The sequence below is a fragment of the Pseudorca crassidens genome, chromosome 19, assembly GCF_039906515.1.
Source record: "Pseudorca crassidens isolate mPseCra1 chromosome 19, mPseCra1.hap1, whole genome shotgun sequence".
In the NCBI taxonomy this organism is placed as follows: Eukaryota; Metazoa; Chordata; class Mammalia; order Artiodactyla; family Delphinidae; genus Pseudorca; species Pseudorca crassidens.
In genome coordinates this window covers 42,846,137-42,870,504 of record NC_090314.1, presented here as the reverse complement: position 1 = coordinate 42,870,504, position 24,368 = coordinate 42,846,137, and the positions used below count along the sequence as shown (strand labels likewise).

General features: G+C 57.5%; 1 protein-coding gene across 3 annotated transcripts; it reads right to left on the bottom strand.

The window, feature by feature from the left end:
• Positions 1 to 243: 243 nt before the first annotated feature.
• On the bottom strand, positions 244 to 22,863 carry MLLT6 (MLLT6, PHD finger containing). Of its 3 annotated transcripts, none has more exons than XM_067715264.1 (20): positions 22,431 to 22,863; positions 21,134 to 21,213; positions 20,591 to 20,645; positions 20,231 to 20,340; positions 19,137 to 19,240; positions 18,799 to 18,892; positions 16,419 to 16,574; positions 15,668 to 15,766; positions 12,821 to 12,959; positions 11,586 to 12,200; positions 10,948 to 11,129; positions 10,606 to 10,714; positions 9,322 to 9,388; positions 8,977 to 9,116; positions 8,288 to 8,485; positions 8,095 to 8,183; positions 6,615 to 6,964; positions 6,093 to 6,183; positions 4,720 to 5,076; positions 244 to 4,116 (listed from the first exon to the last, which is right to left on the bottom strand). In XM_067715264.1, exons 1-20 carry the CDS (start codon positions 22,537 to 22,539, stop codon positions 4,075 to 4,077), a joined length of 3,186 nt encoding a protein of 1,061 aa, XP_067571365.1. In that variant the 5' UTR covers positions 22,540 to 22,863; the 3' UTR covers positions 244 to 4,074. The 3 variants fall into 3 exon arrangements, with proteins under 3 accessions (XP_067571365.1, XP_067571363.1, XP_067571366.1); XM_067715262.1 differs by having other exon boundaries at positions 12,740 to 12,959; positions 22,431 to 22,862; XM_067715265.1 differs by lacking the exon at positions 6,615 to 6,964 and having other exon boundaries at positions 12,740 to 12,959; positions 22,431 to 22,860.
• Between the last annotated feature and the right edge of the window lie 1,505 nt (positions 22,864 to 24,368).

Below are 24,368 nucleotides of genomic sequence, written 5' to 3'. Positions count from 1 at the left end.
ATTCGCGCCTGGCCCAGGCCTACACATTACATTCTTATGGGTGGGGCACAGGTATCTGCGTTTTCAATATGCAGGGTATTTCGGGTACGTTGTGCATTTTGGTCTGTGAACTACTATTCCAGGTGCTTAAAGAAATGTTCATTGACCATCCCCCGACCCCCGATCCCTTCCCAAGGCTCCCACGGATGGCACTCCCTCTCCCTTTCCCTTCAGTAAAGCCAGACAAAGCAGGGTCTCTTTGGATTTTTTTTTTTTTTTGTAAAACATTCTTTTATTAAAAGAACAAGTGCTGTTTACGAACTGCCCTTCGTACAAATAACATCCGTTATACAAAGATACAAGATCCGAGTTATGCACAATTCCAGGCTTGGAGGTGACGGGGTAGGGGCATTGCCTTTTGGGTTGAGGATATAAAGGAGGCTTTAGAAAGAATTAAAAAGGAGCCCCTGGGTTTGCAAACTGTAGCTTCCCCTCCCTGCTCCCCTAGGAAGGGTCTACTACATTGAGACAGGCTGGGGCGGAAAGGGGGGGACAGGCGAGGAGCCAGGGTTTGGGTCTCCAGTCCCACCACCTAAGTCCCAAGTTGGGCTGAAGGACGTGACCAAAGGGCAATGAAGGCACGCCCTCAGTCCCCAACTTTTCAGTAGATCAAGTCAAAGTGGTTGGGAGCCAGACACACTTTTAATCTGGTTTGATGTGACCGGAGGGAGCCAGGGTACTATGCCCCGCTTTCCTGCAAATTCCCAACTGAAGTGACCTTAATCCCTCCAGGCACCTCTCCCCAGGAAATAAATTGGGATAAAGGAGAACTGGAAGCAGGCTGCCTACCCTTAACTCCGGCCCACCACATACCAAGGAAGATGCTGGAAGCTGGCAGGGGGAGCCTGTGCCTTTGAAAACTTGTCTGCATTTCCAGTTTGGGAAAGGGCAGTGTGGAGAAGGTCACCCTTTCTCAGAGCTGGCTCTTTCTCTTTCCCAGGCTCTGGCTCCCTTCCTAGGAGTACTTCCCTAGAAGTCAGGACAGGAGTGGGCAGGGGTGCTCTCATCGGCCTCAAGGGAAGGGCGCCTGGAGGCAGCAAAAGACCTAGGAGTCTGAGGGGAAAAACTCATAAACAAATCGGAAAAACTTAGAGAAGAAAAGGCAACCTTTAAAGTGTCATTGTCTCTGGAGAGGATCCATCAGCTCTGAGCTAAGACAGTCAGTGCTTCACAGATACCCCCCACCCCGGCACAGCCCTGCACTCACACCACGCGTCACACACACAGGGACAGACGGACAGCCACAGGGAGGCAGCGCAGTGGGACAGGAGAGCCGAGGACCGGGAGGCCAAGGTCCTGAGGGCTGGTCCTGGCTCTGCCCCTGAGCCCCTGCCCCGCTAGGCTTGGAGCTATCACCTGTGAAGCAAGGAGCTGGCTCAAAAGACACCTAAAGACAGGTCCCTTCCAGCTCTGACATTCGTGCACTAGTTGTGACCTCAAGGCCAGACAGCGGCTCTGCATGCATACTGCAATCACACCTCTGCGCTGAGGGGGATGATGGTACTAAGCGCCACTCTGCATTTTCAAACTCCACTTCCGCCCTGCAAACCACATCCTTCCCTCCCCTAGACAGAGCCATATATAAATCTGCATCCCTTTCTACTCCCCATCCAAATTCATCCTAGAAAAACGGACTGAGGCTGGGAGCAGGGGCGCGGGGGGGGTGGTGTCTCGGTAGCCATACCCCTTGCACTGGGACCCCACTCCGTCCTGAAGCGCTCCACACCTTTCCTATTATAAAGCTCCCTCGAAAGAGGAAATGCACCACCGCTCTCCTGTCCCCCTGCCCCGAATTGAGGCACAGCACCAATCCATACCCAGCCTGGGTCCCTTCTTCAAATCTAACCTGCCTACCTGCCACTGCACCCCAGCCTGGGGAAAGTCAGAAAACAGAGACTCTTGGAGATGAGAACCCCAGACTCTCGGGTGCTGGAGGGAAGGGGAGGTCTTGGTTCCAGTGCACTAAGTCATTTGGACCTCTCACTCTCTGCCACAGCGGCCTTGGGGTGGATTGACTTCCCTCACTGTCCAGAACAGAAGCTGACTTTGGCTGTAAGTGGGCCGGCCTTGGGCAACGGTGTGGGTGTGAATGAGCAACTCTTCTAAGAATCTCTGAAGGTTATTTTTCTTTTCAGTGGTTTGGGGGCAGGGAGTTAGACAGCTTAATAGATGAAGATGAATAAAATGCTGAATTCTATCATTTCTTTCTAACTGATATTTAGCGTTAATAAAAAGTGAGTATTTCTGAGGTCATCACAACTGCCTCCCCCCTCCCCCCCCAAGCCCTTGCAAGTGCCTAAGAAATTGCCTCTGAAGGATCCCACCCACCCCCTCCATTATCAGCTCCCTAACATCTTACAAAGTCTTATCAACAGGAATATTAATATTATTTTCAGTATCAGAAAAAAACCAGTTGAGCAGCACAGGCAAAAATATATCTGCACTACGTTTCTGTCATTGCCAAAAATATACACATCTTCTTTTCTTTATTTAAAAAACAAAACAAAACCAACAACAACAAAAACCCAAACAGAAACACACACACACACAAATCCACACATGCAAAGAGACTGACTAGACGTGGTCATCAGGGAAGCTGGCCACGCTCCTCCTGGCTCCGACCCCAGTGCACCCGACACAGACACAGGCTTCAACCTCGCCCCTCTCCTGGCTGTCCCACCGGCCCTCAACCTTGGCCACCAAAGGCTCTGGGCCGGTGGGGACTCTTTAAGGTGAGAATTGCCCACTACACCCTGGGGAAATAGCTGGTGGGTGAAGGGACAGTTGTAGGTCAGCATAAGCTTAAGTCTCCCCTGGTGGGTGGGGGTGGGGTGCGGGAAGGCAGGCTGGCTAATCCTGGGAGGAAGGTTTCACTAAAAGAAGTGGCACTTTACCCCCCTTGCCTCATCCCCCAATCCCTGGGGCTCCCCTTTGCCAGGGAAGCAGGACCAAGTATCAGTGGGGGAAGGGGAGCGCTGAGGGGGCACTGAGACCATGTAGAGTCTGGGGGAGGAAAGGCAGGATATTACCCTGATTCAAAGCCCCCAGCCCCCAGTTACTCTCCAGTATTGGAGTACGGTTCTGGTTTTTGTTAACCATTCAGGCCCCAGAGAGAGACCAAAGTTGGTGAGGTGAGAGGGTGCGAACAAGAGCTGGGAGCGCCCCTCTGATACGGCCTCGTCAGAGCACTGCTCCTATCCCTGCCCTCAGCTGCCCGGGCTCCAGCGGTAGACAGACAGACAGACAGACGGACAGACACACGCACACGCATACACGCTCTCTGAGTCAGGCAGCTCCATCTCCCCACCCTCGGCACTCCTAAATCCAATAGTGCAAACAAGGGGCAGGGGATCGAGGGGGCTGGGCCACCCACCCCCTGCCTTCCCCCAGCCCATCACTGGGGCCCACCCCCCAGAGGTAGGGAGGCTTGGCCAAATTTGATGCCATCCTACCCCCTCTTCGGCCCCCCAGTCTGTGGGCTTTTACAAGCTCAGCTTGTGACCCTTGTCGGGGGCAGGGGAAGGGGCCCAGCGAGAAACAGTCCAAGGAAGCCCTCTTGCCATCTGCCCAAGTTGGGAAGAAACTGCAGGTCAAGTAGGGCCACCCCTTCTTCCATAAAAGACTTCTGCGCAGGGGCAGGCCCAGGGCCTAGCCCCCCACTTATCCCACTCAAGTGCTAATCCATTTTACGTGGCGGGTTCAACCAACCCCCCACTTATGCCATGGCCCACTTTGCTCTCTGGGGAACCTCAAAACATTCGCTGAGAGTGGGGGCTCCTAGGCGGGCTTGGAGCCTGTCCTCCTTCTGAGCCCCTCACAAAGGGGCCAGTGCAGAGGGGGAGGGGGGCCAGATGGAAGGGGCTCCCCTCTCGGTCTCAGTCCTCGGCACCAGGAGCGCCCCACACTCCCCGGGCCTCAGCACATGCTCTGGGCCGGGGCTCTCCAGTGTCTGGGTGCAGGTGCCTGCTCCAGGCTGGGACCCCTCAGACCAGGATCTGCCCCTCCACTTGGGGGTCAGCAGGAGCCTGGGTGGCTTTAGCCTTTTTCCTGGTTGGCTGAGGCTCCTTTGTCAGCAGTCTGGAAAAAGAGGAAGGAAGACTGGGGCTTTGGGAGGTGTCTGGGTCCTAACACCCAGTTGAGAATAGCTTCCTGGGTCAAGAAAGCTGACGTTGGGTGCAGTAAGCGTCTGGGCTTTGGCGGCTGCACACCAGGGTCACCTTGTGTGTGTGTGTGTTTGGGGGCGTTGCCCTGCATAGGGCACCCAGCTAAGCAGGCACGTGCCAGCTCAGGCCCTTTGCCCTCAGAAGGAGAAGGGAGGGCCTTTCTTGAAATGGCCCACCCAGAGCATCATCTTCTTCTAAATGGTCCAATCAGAGAGGAAACAGCCTTTCCTAATGGGTCTCCCCAGAGGAACGCCGTTTTCTAATTGGTCCTTTCGCTATTAGCCCATGTGCAAAGTGTATCTTTCTTAGATCTGCAGGAGGGCACCCATGTGCTGGCAGAGGCCCTGGGGTCTAGAGCAGGGCACTCTGCTGCCCTAGGGGTCGCTTCCTTCCTCCTTCTGATGATGCATCTGATGATGTACCTTCTAATGCTCCCTCGCTGCCCATCCAGAAGGGAGACAGGACGGTCCCTCTGCCCCACTCCCGGCCCCTCCCCCAAGCCGGACCCCTTACTTACCCCTCCTTTGGGGCCACTGCCACTGCCATCCGCCCCCGACAGGCTGAGGAAGGGGTTGGTCTGGGCAGTGAGGACTGGAGGTCCGCCTGCTGCTGCTACTGCTGCGGCCGCAGCTGCTGCGGCCATGAGACTTGTGTTGTTGCCGAGCGAGGGAGCCACCAGGGCTCCGGCGGGCAGCAGAGGTGGGGCAGATGCTGTGGGCAGCAGGCCAGGAGTGCCCGCGGACAGCAGCGGGGTGGAGCTCCCGGCCAGCAGGCTGGCCATGGGCAACTGGGAGCCCCCGGCCATCTGCAGCCGCTGCAGCTCCCGCTTCTGCTGGATCTGCTGGATCATCTGGTAGACAACAGTCTGGTGTTCCTGCAAGGGGCCCAGATTGCTTACTGGCCAGTGGTCCCCAGGGTCATCTTGCTCTCACTGGCCTGGGCACCATCCTATCACACTAGGACCATGAGGCAAAAGACCTGGGAGACACTCAAGGTTCTGTCTAACTCCCTCCTCTGGGCCTCAGTCTCCCCACCCAGACCAGAAAGTGGTTGCACACCGTCAGCACTTGGCACAGCCGGGGCCAAGTGCAGGGGGTTTAACATCCCTGGCCCCACCCCCCCTCACTAAATCAATTCCTCAGTTGCTATGACAACCACAAATGTCCCCAGGGATGGTATGACCCCAAGTTGAGAAACACTGAATGAGGTCAATAGTTTTCAACTCCCCTCTTTTTCATTTGTTTTTTCCCTTAAGAGTCATTTATTTTTGCTTTGAATAGGCAAAGCATTTTCAGTGTTCCAAAACCCAAAGTGATTTATTAAGGCTTATCTTCAGAAATCTTGCTTTTACCCCTGCTGCCATCTGGCCTCTGTAGATAACCAATTGAATTGGTTTCTTATGTATCTTTCTCATATTTCTTTATATGAAAATGAATATTTTTCTATTTTTTCAACTCCCTCCTTTTTAAAAGGAAGAATTCCTTTCCTCCAAAGGAATTTTTAGCAGAACTCAACACACAAGAAAGACCCAAAAGGGGCTGCTCTGGTTGAAGCGGTGTCTGTCACCCGCTTGGCCAGCGCTCTACGCAGACCCCGAAGTTCCCCACTGAAGAGCCTTGGGGCTGGAATTGGAAATGCTCAGTAACTGAGGACTCACCACCCTCCAGAACCTCTCGCTAGGATGTGATCTGGGGCCACTACAGCATCCCTTCCCCAGTGCCCAGGGGCCCCCCCGAGAGGAACACTTATGCCCTCTTACCCCACATGACCCTTAGGGGCAACCTCCACCCAGCCTGGGGCTGCCCTCCCTGGGCTGGCCCAGACCCTCTGAGAGGGCCCTTCCAGCAGAGCTGGGGGAGGGGAGGTGGCCCAGGAAGGGAGGGGCATTACCGGGGTCAGCTGTGGGGACGCCAGGAGCTGCTGGAGCTGCTGGAGCTGCTGCTCTTGCTGCTGCAGGAGGTGTCGCTGCTGCTCGGTGAGGCTGAGGCAGGGGGACAAATCACAGACCATGGGAAGGGACAGCGGAACCCTCCTCGCCTGCTCCCCTAACTTCCCAGACTCCCTCAGACCCAGGTGGGGAGAGGCAGGGATGTGAGATATTAGAGGACTAGAGCGAAACGGACTGAGCTCAGAGAGGACAGTGGGAGGGAGGCACATCAGAGGGAAGAACTTTCCCAGAAGGAAAACCTAGGCTAGCTAGGGTACAAGGCATAAACAGACGACTTTGTCCACGGAGAGCTACCATCTGGAGGGCACTCACATCTAACATCTAAGGAGAACCTGGGGTGACTAGATTCTAGACCCTGTAAGATCAGAGGACAGCTTTCCTTCTGAGGAACTGTGGGTGTTTGGGGGGATTCCCTCCCAGAGCCAGCCTCCCCCTTCCCTTCCCCAGACTGAGCTCTCCCTCACCTGTTGAGACAACCTGGCAGCTGCAGCGCAGGGGCCCCGCCAGCCTGGCTCAAGCCCGCGGGGTTGGGGGCGGCAGCCCCATTCAACCCCCCCAGGAGCCCATTGAGGGGCAGGGCCCCGCTGCCCGCCAGCCCCCCCAGCAGCCCCTCAGCCAGGGGCATAGCCCCCAGCCCCGCTGCCCCGGGTGCCCGGCCTAGCCCATTCTGTGGCTGGGGCGGGAGCGGGGCAGGGCCCCCAGGCAGGGCCAGGGGCAGAGTAGCAGGGCTCTGCTGGAGCAGGGGCAGCGGTGGGGGCGTGCTGTGGAAGGACAGCGACGAGCTGCTGCGGCTTGGGCAGCCTGAGTGTGGGTCCTGGGGAGGGAGGGGGAAGGGAGGGGTCAGAGGGGCAGGGGGCCAGCATGACCTTTCTGGCCCCCCAGCCCGGCACCCACCAGCATTCTCACAGAGCACAGCCACCCCCCCCTTCCCCCAGGCAGAGCCACCCAGGAAGAAGCAAGGCCCGGGATAAAGGATAAGAATCCAAACAGTCTTCACAAGTCACTTCCTAGGGGCCCAGCATCCCTCACGATGCTTGTTTAACACTGAACAGTGATGATGGTAGTGACCACCTGGTGAACCAGACCCAGGGTTCAGTGCCTGACCTGTACTAACTCGTTACTGCCTTTTTATGGGTGAAACCACTGGTTCTTAAACAGGCTAAACAACTCTGCAGGCAGCTGGAGTGAAAGATTCAGGCTCAAATCCCATGTCCACAATTTAATGGCTTGAGTGGCTTCTCTGTTTTAGTTTCCTCACTCATAACACGGGGGTAAGAGGAGAACCTATTCCATAAAACTATTGTGAAGACAAAACACACACACCCTTTAAAAGTCTCAGCACAAGACGTGACAAAGGGCAAGTATGCAATTAATGTCGGTTACTATTATGACTATTGTTGCCCAAGTCACACATTTAGAAAGTAGCAGGGAGAACAAGAACCCACTTTGTTTGATTTCCAGAAACAACCACAATATAACAATAGCAACGGCTCCCCCAACCGCCAGCAATTACACGGGGATTATTTTGTGTGCAGCTACAACAAACTATAATAAACTCTTCACAAACACTTCTCAAAGAGGCCTTCCCTAACCACCTTATATTCAGAGAAGAACCCCACCCTCCATTCTTTCTCATAGCCCTCAAATTATTTCCATCTTAGTAATTTTCCTGATTTGTAATTATTGATTTTCTTGGATTGAGCCTGTCTCCAGGAGCAAGACTGTCCGATTTGCTCACTCATTGCTTAGCCAATGCCTGGAGCTAAGTAGGCACCTCATAATGATTACTTATTTAATGAAAGAATGAATGGGTCAGTCAACCAATTACTCAGCCAATCACTCCATTGTCCAGCCTCCAATAGCCGCAAGGTAGAGATGCAACTAGAAGGCCCTTGCACCTCCCCACTCCTGCCCGTCCCTGGTGCCCCTCCCCGTGGCGCCCACCTCGGAAGACGTGGACAGCGAGTTGTCCAGGCCCAGACTGTTCTTCCCCGGAGGGCTCTTGCTGGTGCTCAAGGAATCGCTGCTGCCGGCTGAGGGAGGGAGATCACGGAAGGAGGTCAGGGGCTGGAGTCAGGGCCAGTTCCGACCGCACAGCAGAAGCCCCCATCCCCGGGCTGGGTGGGATTCCCCTTACCTTGGGGAGGCAGGCCATAGGGCCCAGGGACAGGGCCGTTGGTGGCAGGCAGGGCGGCAGGCAGGGCGGCGAAGGGCACAGAGAGTTGCACGTTGAGAATCTGCAGTCGCTCTTTCTTAGCCGTAAGGCTCAGGATCTGCTCCTGAAGCCTCTGGTTTTCCTTCTGCAGTGCATGCAGCGCCTTCAGCATCTCCACGACTGCAGACAGAAGGCGAGAGCGCCTGAGCCCCGCGGGCCTGGAAAGGCTGGGGGCGGGGCCAGGTGACCGGGGGCGGGGCCTGGAGGGGCGGGGCCTGACAGAGGAAATAGGACTGAGACCTAGCAGAGAAGGCGCCGGCTAGCGAGGGACTCAGGTGAGTCCTGGGGAGCTAGAGGTGTGAGGACCACGGGTGGGGCCTGAGGCTTGGGGTGGAGTCCAAGTGCTTGGGAGGGAAGGGGCGGGCGGAAGTTGGGGCTTAGTAAAATAAGGGCCAGGAGGTCGTGAGCGCCAAAAGCCCTGCGAAGAGGGGGCGGGCCCAGGAGCAGGACCCAGCGAGGGTTAAAGGCAAGGCCAGCGGTTGGCCAGAGTTAAGGCAGGGGCGGGGCCGCAGGCGGAACCGTAAAGACGTTTGGGGACTTGGGAGAGAAAGGTGACCGAGTCTGGGGGTGTCCTAGGACAGGTCACCCAGCCCGACGTCACCCCTTCTCACTGTTGACTCCGGCCTCGCCATCGCCCTGCTTCTCCAGCAGCTGCTCCATGTTGGTCGTTCCGGGGGCCGCTGGGTCCAACTGGCCGCCCCCGCAGGGTGCTGTCTGGTCGAAGAGTGCTGGGAGACTGCTGATTGGGGACCTGGGGTCAGAAGGGAAAACCGAGCTCAGGCTTACCTCACTCCCCCACTCCTGTCTCCCTGCCCTCCTCCTCCCGCCTTAGGGGTTTCAGTCATCCCCTCTGGATCCCAACCTCTTCCCCGCGCCCGCCTCTCCGCTCTCTCCTCCCTGACAGTCCCTCCACCCCGCTCCCAGCCCCTCCCCCAAGCCGCCACTCTCTCCCTCACATGGAAGACAGACTCTCCTGGGGGGAGGTCCCCCGACATCGGAAGCTGCAGTCCTCCAGGTCTGGCTCTTGGAAGGAGAAGGAGGGCAGGGATCAGCGAGGAAGAGGTGCCGTCGGCCTCACAGTCCCCGCCTGGGAAGTGGGTGCGGGATCTGGGACCGTACCGCAGACCCCTTTCCCCAGGATCTCCCAACCCCAGATAGCCAGTTCTAGTTCTTAAGGCGCTGGGAGCCCTGGCTTGGAAACCCAGCGCCGTGGGAGGCAAAGCCATGAGATCTCGTCCCTTCCTCCTTCTCTAGGCAGAAAGGCTCCTGCAGCCTGGCTACTTTCAGATCCACCTCCTAATTTTTTTCCTGGAAAACTTACAACTTCAGAGTCATAGAAACTTGGGGCCTACACAGTCCTGAGTTGAACTTGGATATGATACTTACTTGCTGTGTGACCGTGGGCTTGAAACTAACCTCTCTGAAGTGATTGTTACGAGGATTAAAATGAGGTAGTAAATGTGAAGCGTTAATCTGAACGGCTTAGCTGGCATGCAGCAAGGCCTTAATTACTGTAGCTATTATAATCAGTTTTATATGACCTTTATATTAATAAACTAAAACATTAGACGTCAAAACCCTCTGTTGGGCCACTGAATTCCACTTTGCGTTTTGGCAAAATACAGTCACCTACTCTGTAGGGTTCTTAATTCTGGAATCAGATTGGCCCCCTTAAGGCTTACCTGAACTGGTAAGCCCTGCCCTCCAGCCGGCCAGGTGGTACCGCTGCACCAATCAGCTCTCTGGGGCTGGGTTGACTCTCCAGGGAGAGGGAGGGGCACTTGTGATCCGCCCCCTTAACTCCTAAATACCCAGAGAGGCTGCTGTCCAGCTGGTGGGATCTCTGTAAACTCTGATCCCAAGAACTCACTAAGAGGCCAGCAGGGAGCTAGGCTACACCGGTAGGAGAACGAGGCTTGGAGCCAGGGTACCAGAATTTCAGCTGCTGCGCTGCCTTTCCCTACCCCAACTGCCTTGAGCAAGTCATTCATCTCTCTGCCTTTTTGTTTTGTGAGATGGAGCAGTATTTATTCTGCCCTGTCCTGTCCCGCCTCCTCACGGGGGTTTTAATGTGAAAGTGTAGGTTTGTCGTGTGTGGAATGTTTTTTTGCAGGGTGGGCAATGGCCAGAGGGTGCGGGCAGCCAGAAAGCCCTCCCATCCTTTCTGGGGTGACAAGCAGGTGACAGGGGCCCCTCAGGCCTTTGGGAAGAAAGGGGAATGGGGTCAGAGACTCACATACCTGTGTGGCTGCTCTCGGCTTGGGTGAGGAGGGGGTTAACGGCACCCATGGGGGTTCCAAAGATGTGGGTAGAAGGGAGACTAAAGGTGGAGCCAGCCAGAGAAAACACCTGAGGGAAAGGAGGTAGAGTCCAGCCTGGTGGTTATTCTTGGATCTAGAGCACAACTGTGTGCACCGGGGTGGAGGGGACCAGGCGTGCTGGGGAGGAGAGAGGACCAGAGAGAGGGAGAAGTTCTGGTGGTGAGCAAGCCCAATCTCTCAAATTCCCATGGGAAGCTGGGGTCCTCAGCAGGCTGTCCCCCACCTGCCCAGGGATGGCGGAGCCCAGGAGTAAGGCCTCACCTGAGTGGTGGAGATAGAAGCAGAGGAGGAAGGGAGGGTGCTGGTGAATGGGGAGCGGCTGAGGCGGGGCAAGGCCGAGGTCCCTGGGGGCCCCAGAAGGCTGGAGGAGAGGGGGGTGCTGCAGACAGCCCGCAGCATTCCACCACCGTGGGAGATGGGGTCCTTATTACTGGTGTAGATGCCTACAGGCACAAGACAGACACAGAGGGAAGCTTAGAGTCACCCCTCCCCCACGTCCCACCTTAGTCAGGTGGCTAGAGCAGCCTCTCCCCAAGGAGAACACTCCCCTGGATCTGGCCACACACCAGTCTCACCCTCTTGCTGCAAAGATGTCACTTCTTGCTTGGGTGACATCTGCTTGCCATGCCTGCTTATTCCACTGCCCTGCTAAACCTGGAGAATTCCCAGTTTTTCTAATCCCCCAACCCAAACTTGGTTAAGTCCTGTTGGCAATCTCTCCCGCTACAACCATGCAGAAAATGGGTATGGGGGAGTGTCTCAGAGGTGACTGCCACCTGCATCCTTTGTCTTCTGGAGCAGTTTCTATCGCATTTCCTTCTAACTGCATGTTTGTGCCTCTGTCCCCTCACTAGACTGGCTGGGCCCTGAGATACCCTCCATCCCCAAGGGTCACTAACCTGCCCCCAGCAGTGGGGACTCCAGGCTCAGGCTGGGCAGGCTCCCGGAAGGCCCAAAGGTACGGGAGGCCAGACCACCCAGGCCAGAGCTGACAAGGGAACCTCCGGAGAAGGGTGAGGCAGCAGTGGCGGTAAAGCCAGCCAGCTGGGCACTGGGCAGGGAGGGAAGGGCCGGGCCCCCGGTGCCCTCCTTGTTGCGGCTGCCCTTGGGACGGCCTGGCCCGTGTCGGCTCCTCTTGCTGGCTTTGTGCTTCTTCTCCTTCAGGCCTGTCTCAGGGGCCTCCTCAACAGGCACAGGGGCGGCGCTCAGTGTGGGCATCCGCTTGTGGGTGCCTGCTGAGGTCCCGGACCCCGAGACGTGGGGTGACTTATAGTCCCCAGGGGACGGGGCCCGGGCCCGGCCCGAGCTGGAGGTGGTGGTGGAGAAGCGCATGATGGGCCCAAAGCCAGAGAAGACCACCTTCTGCTCAAAGAGGTCAGCCTTGGGGGGCTCGGGGGCTGAGGGAGAGGGAGGAGCTGAAGGGGGGCGCGCTGCGGGCTTGGAGTACTTGTCCTCCTCTGGCTGCTCCAACTTGGGGAATGCAGAGAAGTCAGGGGAGCTCTGCAGGGACGAAACTGCAGAGGGGGAAACGGAATTACAGCTGGACCCCAGATCCCCTGCCTCCCTCCCACTCAGTGTGCACTAGCAGAGAGAACTCTGGTCAGGGGATGGGGAAGCTGAGTTTCCTGTCCCAGCTCGGCCACTGTGTCTGTGTCCTGGGACGAGTGTCCCCGCCCTCCAGCTTTCCCACCTGTGATAAAGTAGGAGGAGAATAACTCCCACCCTAGTGAGCTCACTCGATGACTACAGAGATTACAGGAGATTAGAGTTGGTGCTTTAAACGTGGTACCTGACAGCGTAAGTGCAGGGGATAATGAATATGGTTATGGGGGTTGGAGAGGTGGGCCCTGAGGGAGACCGGAGGGGAGTTCCACCTCGAGAGGAGAGGGCTGAGGGGAGGGTGTGGATGGGAGTCACTTGGTGGGGATCCCCCCGACCCCAACCACTTTAGGAAGCAAATGAGACGCAAACCAACATAAAAAGGCCCTTGGTAGAAAAGCTCAGGGCCAAAGACTGTCCCGCTCCCAGCCTCCTCCGGGACGCCCACACTCACCTGCAGGCTGGAAGGGCCCCCCAGAGGAGGAGGAAGAGGAGGAGGAAGAAGAGGAGGAGGCGGAGGTAAAGCTGCTCACACCTTTCCCACTGCTCAGCTTCTTCCCCTTGTGACTCAGGCCATGGCTGGAAGACTTTTTCCCCTTTGAGTCCCTGCTGCTTTCAGAAGTCTCCTGAGTGCTGGCCTCGTGGTGGGAGGAGGAGGAAGCTGAGGAGGAGACCTGAGGGAAGGAGGAGAGGAAGGCTCGAGGCCGGCCCCCAGGGTCTGGGCTCACCCTGACTTGGGAGCGGAGCAGGACACAGGACCTAGGGCTCTACTGGGGGAGCCCAGAGTTAGCTTCAGGAAGGATTTTCGGGCAAGGGGATAGTGGCAGGAGCTCCTAGACCGGGGAGATGGGGGGCAGCTCTGTAACTTCTGGGTGTGAAGAGTTGGGAGCTCTGAACCCAAGAAACTGTCTGTCCTTCACCTCGGGCAGGCGAGAGATGAAAACAGTCTCAGAGTCTGTACTGATGCACGTATCTTCTTAGTCACTCATTTAAGAAATACTTAGGGGCTTCCCTGGTGGCGCAGTGGTTGAGAGTCCACCTGCCGATGCAGGGGACACGGGTTCGTGCCCCGGTCCGGGAGGATCCCACATGCCGTGGAGCGGCTGGGCCCGTGAGCCATGGCCGCTGAGCCTACGCGTCCGGAGCCTGTGCTCCGCAACGGGAGAGGCCACAACAGTGAGAGGCCCGCGTACCGCAAAAAAAGAAAAAAAAAAAGAAATACTTAGGCCTAAAGGGCTGGACTTGTGTTGGGAACTGGTGTACGCAGGGAAGAGGAACTTCAAGGAGAATGGCCTCATTCCTGGGCCCTCCAGTCCCCACCACTCCCTCCATGCTCACCCCCAGAAGCAGCCACCTGGCCGACAGCCTGCTCCCCGGCCACTCCATGCCCTTCCTAGACAACCTGAGCTTCCATGCCCAGCCCTCTGCCCGGAGAGCCTAGCCTTCCTCTTCCCGGGAAACATCTTCTCCTTCCAAATCCAGCTCGAGAGCCCCCTCTTCCGTGAAGTCACCCTATAGCTACCTGGGGTGGAACAAATCTTTCTGTCCTCTTATTTCCGGGTATCGTGTACCCACCCACGTCAGCCATCAGGTGCCACACTGTACTGCAAGATACGGTCCCCCACGTCTGAGGGTGGCAGCAGTGGCTGGAAGAGCGGGGTCTCTGGGGTCTGTTAGCCTGGTGGGTTCTGCCGGTTACCACCGTGTTATGTTGTGTGGTCTCTCAACCTCACCGAGCTTCAGTGTCCTTATGGGGCTAATTATGCCTATTTGGAGAATTATGAGGACCACAATGCCAGACACATAGTATGGGGTCAATAATGAGGATGATTCTGATGGCATGGCTGCTAGTGATACACTGCAGAGACAGTGTCCTGTGGTGGTTAAGAGAACAGGCCTTCAAGCCCGACTGCCCGGGTTCAAATCTTGACTCCACCACTCCCTAGCTGTGTGCTTTTAGGCAAATGACTTAACTTCTCTGTGCCTCAGTTTCTTCATTTATTAAATGGGGTTAATAAAATACCTACTTCATTGGATTATTTTGAGGATTAAATGAGCAAATCCCCCAGGCATCCCCTCCATCCCCCTGTTCCAGAAGGGAGCCTGGCATGTGGTGAGTGAGTTAGGGCTTTGTATTACTACCAGGGATGGCTTTTCCTCCTGGTGGAGACCAGGTATTCAGTAAATGAACAAATGCCAGAGGGAGGATGGATGGGAGAATGAGAGCCACCCCGTGCTGCCCCTTCCTGGGCGGAGCCCTGGTCTCTTGTCTTTTTCTTTGTTCTTTTCAACAGCTGGAGTTCTGAAGGGAGCCAGATGTGGTTATGAGAGCAAGGGAGGAGAGGGCCCAGGGGGAGGGGTGGCTGAAATGCTGGGGTGGGTGGAGGGGGATGAGCAGAATGCTCCAACACATCCAAAGGGATGCCCAGCCACTGGGATAACTCCTAGATCTCTGGCCCTCTCTTTCCCCCTGTCTGCAAACCCCAGGGAAAGACCAGAGGGCGCAGACATCAAGCTTTTCCAGGTGAGCCCTGGGCAGCAGGGAGGGGAGAGGGTTACTGGGACAGTTGCCACAGCAACATCACCGTGGAAACCTGATACCTGAGCCTCCTGCTAAGATGCCCAGAGCTCTGCCAACCTCCTGAGGCCAGTGGAGGTGAATGGGGCAGTAATGGTGACAGGAGGAGGCAGCGTCTCCAGGCCCCTGTTCTCCTTCCATGGGGAGGACGGGCTGGAAGGAGGGGCAGGGAGGGCTGCTCTGGCTTGGATTAGCCATTCCCTGGCCTCGGATAGGGCCTGCTGGTTGCTTATCCAGATGTTGCCAGTTTCTGGAGTCAGGCCTGACATGCCATGCCCCTACCGGGAAGGTGGGCTTGGTGAGGGTTTCAGGGTGTGGTCCACAGGCCTGCCCCGCAAGCCATCAGGGGCCACACTTTCAGTCCCTCCGGCCTGCATGGAGCGGGCTTTTGGTTAGGCGACAGGCTCTGGGCAGCCTCCTGATGCGGAGGAGGGATGAGAGTGAAGGGGTCCTCTCTGCCTCTCTTTGGGGAAATGGGCCCCAGAAAATCAGAGAAGCACCGTGAGTACCGTACCTGCAGACAGGAGCCCAGTGCCGAGGCCCTCTGTCTGGACAGAGGCAGATGTGAACATCTGGCAGCCAGCAGGCAGGGTGGTGCCCCCCACCCCACCCCTACCTCTCCTGGTTGGGCTGAGGAGCAGAGGCTCCTCCTGGGCTAGAAGAGGAGTAGAGCGGGGCGGGGTGGGGAGCAGAGGCATATTAACATGAAGCTGAGGAGGTTCCCAGGGGTGCTCACCCTGACCCCTCGCCCCGTGCCTCCCTCCCGCTGCGGTGGCCATCCCTCCTGGGTGTAGGCAGCAGTACCTTGTCAGCAGTGGGGACCACAGGTGGGGTGAGGATGCTGGGGGGTGACTCAGGCCGCTTCTTGTGCTTCTGTTTAAGGCGTTCTTTGTCCTTTCGACTCTGGGGAGGAAGAAGGGACTGGAACTGATGTTGGGGAACAGTCTGGGTCAGGATAAACACAGCACATGCGTGTGGGGAGTGGGGTCCTTTCAAGGACAAGGCTTTGTGGGCACCATCTCCCCCTATGGAGGGACTGGGGGACTTTGGCGGGACAGGAGTGGCCCAGGCAGGTTCCTCTGAGAGCCGACAGCCCTTCCCCCTCCTCCTCACTGCCTGCTAAAAATAGCCCGTCCCATTATCATGCCAGCGACACAGAGCACCGCTCATGTGAGCACACACCCGGGACACCGAGCTGTGCGGAGGGACGGGGGCCGGGCACACCGTGACGTGTGGCGGGGACGCAGGCGTGTGCACTTACAAACTGGACCGACACATGGCTAGACTGTGGCGTGTGTGCAAATGTTGGGGACACTGTCATGTCATGGGGAGGACACGGAGGAACCACACAGATACAAAGAGCCCCAGGGAAGCCAAGCCTTCACCTCACCCTCTGTGACCCTCACATGTCACTTCCTCAGTCCCCTCTCTGCCCTCAGTGGCCTCAGAGGAAGGAAGGGGGTAGGCCCTATGGCCTTCCGGAGACCTGGGTGGCTTCTTGAAAGAAACAGGTGTTTGTGAGTGGGCAGGAGGGGTGGAGGGAGAAGACTTTTACCTTCTTCTGGCCCCTCTCGTGGTGGGAAGGGTGCTTCTCCTGCTGCGTGGACGGCGAGGCCGACCTGCTCCTCCGGCCAGCGATAAAGCCGCTACCGCCTGCCCCTGTGCCTCCCCCTCCTCCGCTGCCTCCCCCGCTCGCGTGCCGGGATGTTTTCTGGGGAGAGAACCGAGAGGAACTGCCATAACCTCCTCCCACTAGCCTAGGAAAAGGTTCCTGAAGATCAGGGACCCCCCACCCCCACACTGCCCGTCACTAAGAGGACCCTGTATCCTTAATGATACTCTGCTCAATGGAAGTGCATTCCCTAGACTGGAATCCTGGTTTCCCCGCTGGCTTGTCCAGTGCACAAGGTTCAGCAGCAACTGAGGCCCAGAGAGGTGGGGCGTCTCGGCCCAGCAACGCACGGATGGAGGCAGCCTCTCACTCTCCGCCCACCTCTTCTCACGGTGCCCTCTCGGCCCCTCTCAGGCCCTGGGCCACCGCCCACTACCACCTCCTTCCCTGGGGTGGAGGACATACAGGACAGCCCTCATGGGAGCCCCTGCTCCCCTGTACTCCATACCCCATCCTCTCCTCCAGACACTTTGCTCCAGCCATCACCCCTTCTCCTTTGTTCCTGGCCCTCCACCAAACACAGTGGTTCCTTTTGTCCCAAAGGACCTGCTGCCCTTAAGAAGCGGAGGCGGGGGCGGGGGGGGAGTAAACATCCATAAGAAAAACCCAGACAACACTTGTGCTGCCATTCCCCCCCGGCCAGAGCCTTGGACTCCCCACTGCCTGGGCTGATGGCTTCACCTGTCCTAGACTTATAGCTGTTCCCTGTAAGGCCACCCACTACCTCCCAACCGTCAAATGCAAGCACTAATTTCAGGCCTCGTCTGACCCCATCCCTCCCCAGCGGTGGGCACTGCTTCTACTCTGCTGAGCTCTGAACTCCCCACCTCATGGTTCTCTTCACACTTGAGCCCCCTACCTGATGGGCACCCGGGGATTCAGCCCCAGCCTTATACACCTGGGGCTGCCACTACCACCCTGCCTGGGGGCCTCACAGCCACCAAATCTGAACATCCCCACTTGGCACCTCCTATGAACCAAACCGAGCTCCCTACGTTGTCTTAAGTTGATATCAAACCCTGCACCTAGATGACCCTATGACTTATGATCCAAAGTAGGACACTTCTGAAAATGAAAGGGGGAGCTATTAATAATTACACCAGGGCAAAAGGCACAAACTGGGACTCTCCGGGGCAGACCAGGACATATGCTAGCCCTACAGAAGCGTACCGCACCACCTGTTCACAGCGCCCTCAGGTGCTCAAGCCTCATCCACCCAGCATTGAGAGCCTGAATCCTATGTGCCACCCTCAACTCCTCCTTCTCAGCTACCCTGACATGTAGGCAAGTCTATCTAGAAATGGTTCTAGAACCCAGCTTCATCCCTCCATCCCCCCTTTCTCACAGCTGTCTCCCAGCCGCGCCCTGGCCCTTCAAATCTGGCTTCACAGTGGCTGCCAGGTAATCTTCCTAAAACACAAATCTGATCGTGTTACCCTCTTGCTTTCAAGCAGCCTTATAAGCCTGTAGCCTGGGGGTGAGGTCCAAGCTGCCTTCCCAGTCAGGCCACGGCATACCTCTCCAGGACACCCCACAGCTTCTGGAAATGCACGTCTCTCCACAAACATGGGTTAGCACCCCTTCTCCCACCTCTCCTTGGGCCCCTGAACCTGGGGCAGAAGCAAGTCCAGCTCTGGCCCTCCTTGGGCTTTTTCGCCTCATCTCCTGCCTTGTCCCTCCCCCACACCCTGTTCTGCCGCTTATGAATGCTTTCTCATCTCGGGACTTTACCCACGCCAGTCCCTCTGCCTGGGATTCCTTTCTCTCTGTCTCTGCTTAGCAGGCTGCTGAGGAGCTTCAGACTGTCTGTTCTGAATCCCACACACCAGCTGGGAGATAAATAACAGAATCTTAGTGGGTCTGAGCTTACTCATCCATAGAAACGGGGAAATGCAGTACACCTAGTTCTTAGGGTTTGGGGGACGATCACACAAAAAAACACACATAAAGAGATTAGTACAGAGGCTGGGACACAGCGAGCCCCACAAATGTTGGCTCAGCTTAAATGCTGCCTCTTCCTTGAAGCCTCCCAGACTCTGACAGGCAGGGCCTGAGCTCCGTCCTCTGGATGGAGCCTGGTTCGGCTCTGATTCACACCCCTCAACTGTGCTTCAATTATTCCTCATCCAGTGGCGAGCTCCTCAAGGGCAGGGACATAGTTCCTTCCACGTCTGTCCTCCCAGCCCCAGGCACTGGCCTGGCCTGGAGCCCATACCCTCTAAACCATGGCTGACTGACCCATTCATGCCCAGATGAAACTCACCATTTTGCTGAAGTGGTATTTGCAATAACCACAGTACTTGACATTGTCGACCTCCAGCACTTCCTCCTCACACAGCAGGCCTGCCATTTGGGCACTAACCGAGAAAGGTCAGCCTGAGAAGGGTGGCCACGAACCAGACCGGCCACCTCCCCTGCACCCTCCTAGATCCCTGCGGGGGTGAAGCCAAGACCACCCAAGGAAAGCACTGCCCTCATCTCCAAAGACACAGCAGCTAGCATGAACCTCTTTAGCAGCCCCCCATGGCAAAGCTCGGAGGGGGTTGGTACAGCTGGCTAGAGGACCCTTCAGGGTGGGTGCAGGGCAGGCGGGGCTCTCACCAGGTGACATGGAAAGCTTGTCGACATCCGTGGCGGTTACAGGTCATGCAAGCTCCTGAGGCTGCCTTGCTTTCCCGGCCCTGCTCCTCACAGATGTAACATGTCTGCAGGATACAGTACAATCGTGCCCTCCTCCCTCCCACCTGAGGGATCCTTTGGTCTCCCCCCTCAATTCCATCCTCTCCACGTGATCCTAAGTCAGGGCTATCCAACAGCACTGTTGGTGGTGATGGAACTGTTCTCTACCGCACTGTCTGATGCAGCAGTCACAGACCACGTAAGGTTACTGAGCACTGGAAATGTGGCTAGTGTGACTGAGGACCTGAATTTTAAATTCTATTTGATTTTAATTAATTTACATAACCACATGTGGCCAGTGGCTACTATACTGGACAGTGCAGTCCTTGGACGGTGAGCCCGATAAGGCCAGGGACTGTGTCTGCCTTCCTCACCGGTGAGCTCATCCCCACCTCTGGGCCTTTGCACATGCTATTCCTTCTGCCCGGTACCTGGAACTCTCCCCCCTCATCAAGGATGGCTCCTTCTCATCCCCCAGGTCTCAACCAAAATGTCTCTTTCCTTGACTACTTTATCTAAAGTAAGCCCCCCCCGCCCCCCCGCAAGGTATCCTTTATTTCAGTACCTTCTTTGTTTTCTTTACAGCACTTAACACAAGTTGCATTTACTTTATTTGCCTGTTTATTGATATCTATAGTCTTCCCACCCAGAAGTGTGAGTTCCGTGGGGCAGGGAGCACACCTGTCTTGATCAATCTAAACACTGTGTGTCTAGCATCTTGCCCCAGTTTTGGCACATAGTAGGCACTCAGTAAAATGTGCTCAGTGAATGAATAAGTGAACTGCTCGCTAAGGTCTACCTTCAGGCAGTACTTCTGCAAGGGAGCCTACTATTTCACTTGAGTTCCAGAGCATGAGCGTGAATCTATCAGTGGAAGGTGCCTACCCTCCTCCTGAGTTCCCCGAAAGTGTAGGTTGGACAGAATCAAATTACACTGGATGAAGGAAGGGCTGGAGGGACCCAAGAATGGTTGGCTAGGGAAGGGACTGGTATGGGGCACGGTAGGGGCCGCTGACCTTGTTGAAGCGATCATGAGGCACGTACTGCAGCACGATGGGCTCCATGGTGAGCACGTTGGCAAACTGCACCTCAGGGATGTAGAGGGCACACACCACGTGGGCCCAGCCTGGGGCAGTGTGGGGCTGGCCTCAGCTGCGATGGCGAGCCCAAGACCCCCACCTCTCACAACCCCATACTGCAGATGGTCCCCTCCTCCATGGCCTTCCCATCAGACTCCACTGCCAGCCAGGGAAGGGAAAGGAAACCAGCCTCTGCATTCCACCCCCACCCACAGACCACTCCTGCCTTCCCAGACCCTGCTCAAGGGGCCTTGCTGACCTCAGTAAATGAGCCCTGGGGCTCAGCACCCCCCTCACCTCCATTGTCAGTCCTCTTCAATGCCCCATCTTTGTGTGGGCACAGCTCACACCTCTGCCAATAAAAGGGGGCACAGGGGTTTGGGAGGTGGGCTTTCCCAAAGCGGGTGGGGGATCTGCTGAGCTGGGCCCTCCCTGAACACATTCAGAGGGCCCCAGGATGCAATGATAAGATGTCTAAGGAGGAACTGGTGGGGGTACAGAGAAAACAGGATTGACCACGAGTGATCATTGTTGAAGACGGGTGATCCACATCAACGTGAGGTTCATTAGAGCATTCCCTCTACTTTTGTACAGGTTGGAAACTTCCCATAATAAAAAGCTCAAACAAACAAGCAAACAAAAATAAAAGGCCCGGTGCCTGAGGTGACGCAGAGTGAGGGATAAGCTGAGGGACAGATGGGGTTGGTGATAGGTGTGCAGGAAACAGGAAATCCTGTGTGACAGTCCCACCCCAGCCTCAGCCTCAGAGTCCCCTAGCTCGGTGGGGAGTGGGGGGGGATGCTCAGGTGTACAGAGGGGAGAGAGGAGTCTCAAACTCACCACCCTGGCTGCTCGCTCCTGAGATTCACATTTCCTGCAGAACCAGGGTCCTGTTGGCACCTGGACGATGCCATAGCAAGCTGGGGATGAGGGAGGAGAATCACCAAACAAATCTGTCACCAGGGGTTGTTCCCAGAATAACTGGGGGAAGGGGGTGACTCTAAGGAACTAGGCCAGGGGGCTGTTCCCAGCCTGGGGGGCACTCACTAGACAGCAGGACCACAAGGAATGCCCAACAGCACGCAGCCAGCTTTCAACCACACAACCAAGTCCTCCAAGCAGAGGTGGGAAGTCTGAGTCCTTGACCTTAAACTTCTAGAAGATCCTCCCCTCATGCCCTTTCTGTACCCAGCTTTCTGTTTCCCAGCTCCTGCCAGGACCAGTCCTCATCATCAGGAAGAGAAAATCAGCGGAACAACATTTACGATAGACAAACGCGTTTTGTTGTTATTGGGGGGGGGCATTTCTTAAAGGGCCAGTAATGTTAGAGGCGGGGAAGTCGGGGGTCTAGGGAGCTCATCTTCTGCCACTAACTATAATAGGTACAGCTCAAAAGTCAAGGCCGAGAGCAGGTGCAGTGCAGGTAACCAATAGGAGAGTGGCGGGAAGACCCGACAGCGACAGGATTAAGGGCTGTCCCAGGAAGGGGGGGGGGGCAGCTGGCTGTGCCAGACAGGCGGGAGATGCCAGTCTGCGCCCTCGGTAAGATTCCTCAAGGAGTTAACTCCCGAACCATGTGCTGCTGGGGGAAACTCCAAACCTCCCTCTTCTCTATTCCCGGCCCCCTGCGCAACCTCTCTCCTATCCGCAACTCTTTCCCGGAGGATTTTAGGAGTCCCCTCTCCCCTGGGACCCTTCTCCTCCCTTCCCAATTCCGCTCCTCCCAGTATCCGGAAGCTGGAGGGGAGGATGACCCCCCCCCCCTTGACCTCTCCCTCCGAGAGCCGGGACCAAAATAACCGGGCGGGAGGGTACACCTCGCAGGTAAACATTCTCCAAGCAGCCCCGACGCTGACGGTGTGGGGCGCGTTGAGTGCACTCATTGGCCCCTAGACTGTCCCCAAACTCCCTCAACTTGGGGTGGGGGGCGCGGGACTGGAACAATAGGCAAGAAAACAATGCCTGACCCGGTCCTCCAGGACCGGGCGGGGGCAGCCCCCCGACTCCTCCCTTCTCTTCAGGTGGGGTGGGGGAGGGGCGCCCGAGCCCCGGGAGGTCTCCAGAGGGCGCGGCCGGGGGCTCCCTGCCCACGCCGCCCCCTGGGTCCCTCCGCCCCCCCCGCGGGCCACCCCCATACCTTGGTGGACAGCCACGCTGCACGCGTGCCCATCACAGTAGACCAGCGGATTCTCGGCCCAGCCCCTCTCGTCCGAACATACGCAGCAGCCTCCTACCATCTCCTTCATACTCCCATGAGCTCCCTCCGGGGCTGGGGCGGGGGGCCGGCCGGCGGGGGTCGGGGGTCAGGGGGGGAGGGAGGGAGCGGGGGGCCGCGCGCCTCCTCGCTCCCTCCTCCTCCTCCTCCGCCGCCGCCGCTTCTTTTCTTTGCCTCCTCCTTCCTCCTCCTCGGCGTCCTCCTCCTCCTCCTCCTCGCTCGCTCTGTCTGGCCGCCCCCCCCGCCGTGCTCTCGCCCTCATGCCCCGACGGGCCCCCCCCCAACAATGAGACCCGCGCGCCGGGCTCGCCCCCTCCGCGCCGCACGCCCAGCTACCAGGGCCGCCCGGCCGCCGCGCAGCCCGGGCCCGGCGGGGGAGGTGCCGAGTGGCACATCGCGGGCGCCCGCCCGCCCCGCGCCGCCCGCTCACGCGCCGCCTCCCCGGCCCCCCTGCCCGGCCGCGGCAGCCATGGCCGCGCGCCTCCGCTCGCTCGCTCCCGGCCCGCCCGCCGCCCGCCGCCGGGTAAAGTCTTAGGTTCAGGGAACAAAGCCTGGCTTGGTAGGGAGCTTTTCTCTCGCTCGCTCCGCGCTCATTCTCCCTCTTCCTTTTTCTTTCTATGGCTCTCGGTTGGCGCTCCTGAGCCCTCCATCTGCTTGCCCTTCGGTCTCGGCTCCGGGTCTCCGATTCGCCAGCCCCTTCCGCCCAGGTCTTCGTCTGCGACTGTTCTTCAACCCCAAGGAAACTTGGAGGTGGAGATCAGGGGAAGGGGAGCTAGAAGCAACGGAGCGACGTGGGCTGCTCACCCCTCGGTGTGCGGGGGTCTTTTTGGGTGGCCGCTCGAGGGCTCTTCCCTCGGAGGCCTGTCTGGAGGGTAGACAGTGTTACACGCAGACATTTGTTCATTCAACAAATATTTATTGAATGCTTACTATGTGCAGTCGTTGAGATAGAGCAGTGAACAAACGGGTGTTCCTGCCCTCGGGGAGCTTCCGGTCCAGCTCACAGGCACGCACGCACGCACAGGGACTCAGACTCCTCAGAAGCACGCCGAGGCACCCACAGACACACAGACTCACTCTTAGCTTCATCCAGCCACACTACCCTACCCTCCCAGAGGGGCACACCCCAGGTCCAGCCATTCAGGCGCGCTTAGAGACCCACGCGAGTTAGAGAGCCACTACTGCGGAAGTGCTCACGAACAACACATTTACACTTGAGCTCGATACATGTACACAAACACAAAACATAGACTCACACACAGCACCCCAAAGTATTAAAGTCCCTGAAATTGGGTCTGGGGAAGAAGTGAGGGGGCGTCGTCAACCCGAAGGCTTCATCCCCAAGGCCGGTGTGGGCAAGGGGGACGAAACCTGACCCCCCCTACTTCCTAAAGGGGGGTGGACACCCGCAGGGACCAAAGGTCACACTCCCGCAGAGTAAGACGGGGTGGCGGAGGGGAGAAGCAGCCCTGGGGGCTTCAGCGACACTTCAAAGGCGTCGGGGCCGGGAACGCTTCCTGCGGGGGAGGGGCTGACCGAGAGGAGGGGGGAAAACCGGCCGGAGGACTGAGGCGTGGAAGAGGCTACCCCCACTTCGGCGCAGGCCCCCCTGGCCGACTCTTCCGCCGGGTCCGCCTCCTTTTCACCAGCACCTGTTCAACCGGAACATCAAGGGGCCGGGGCCCGCCACCACCCCTCCCTTCGCGTCTATTTAGTACCTTTCATCCGCGAAGGGGGGTGAATTCCCACCCAGGAGGGGGGAGTAGGGCGGGGGAGAACTTGTCCTTGACCTGGTCTGTGGCATCAGGGATTTACTCCCTTAATCCCGACGAGACTGGAGTTTGGGGAGGTCGGGGAAGC

Excerpts from the sequence above, each read along its gene's own strand:
- MLLT6 (XM_067715262.1), bottom strand. The coding sequence starts at position 22,539 with ATGAAGGAGATGGTAGGAGGCTGCTGCGTATGTTCGGACGAGAGGGGC. Across the intron at positions 11,130-11,585 it reads GTCCCCACTGCTGGGGGCAG|GCATCTACACCAGTAATAAG; the intron begins GTTAGTGACCCT and ends TTGTGCCTGTAG. Across the intron at positions 5,077-6,092 it reads CGTCCCCACAGCTGACCCCG|GAACACCAGACTGTTGTCTA; the intron begins GTAATGCCCCTC and ends GGCCCCTTGCAG.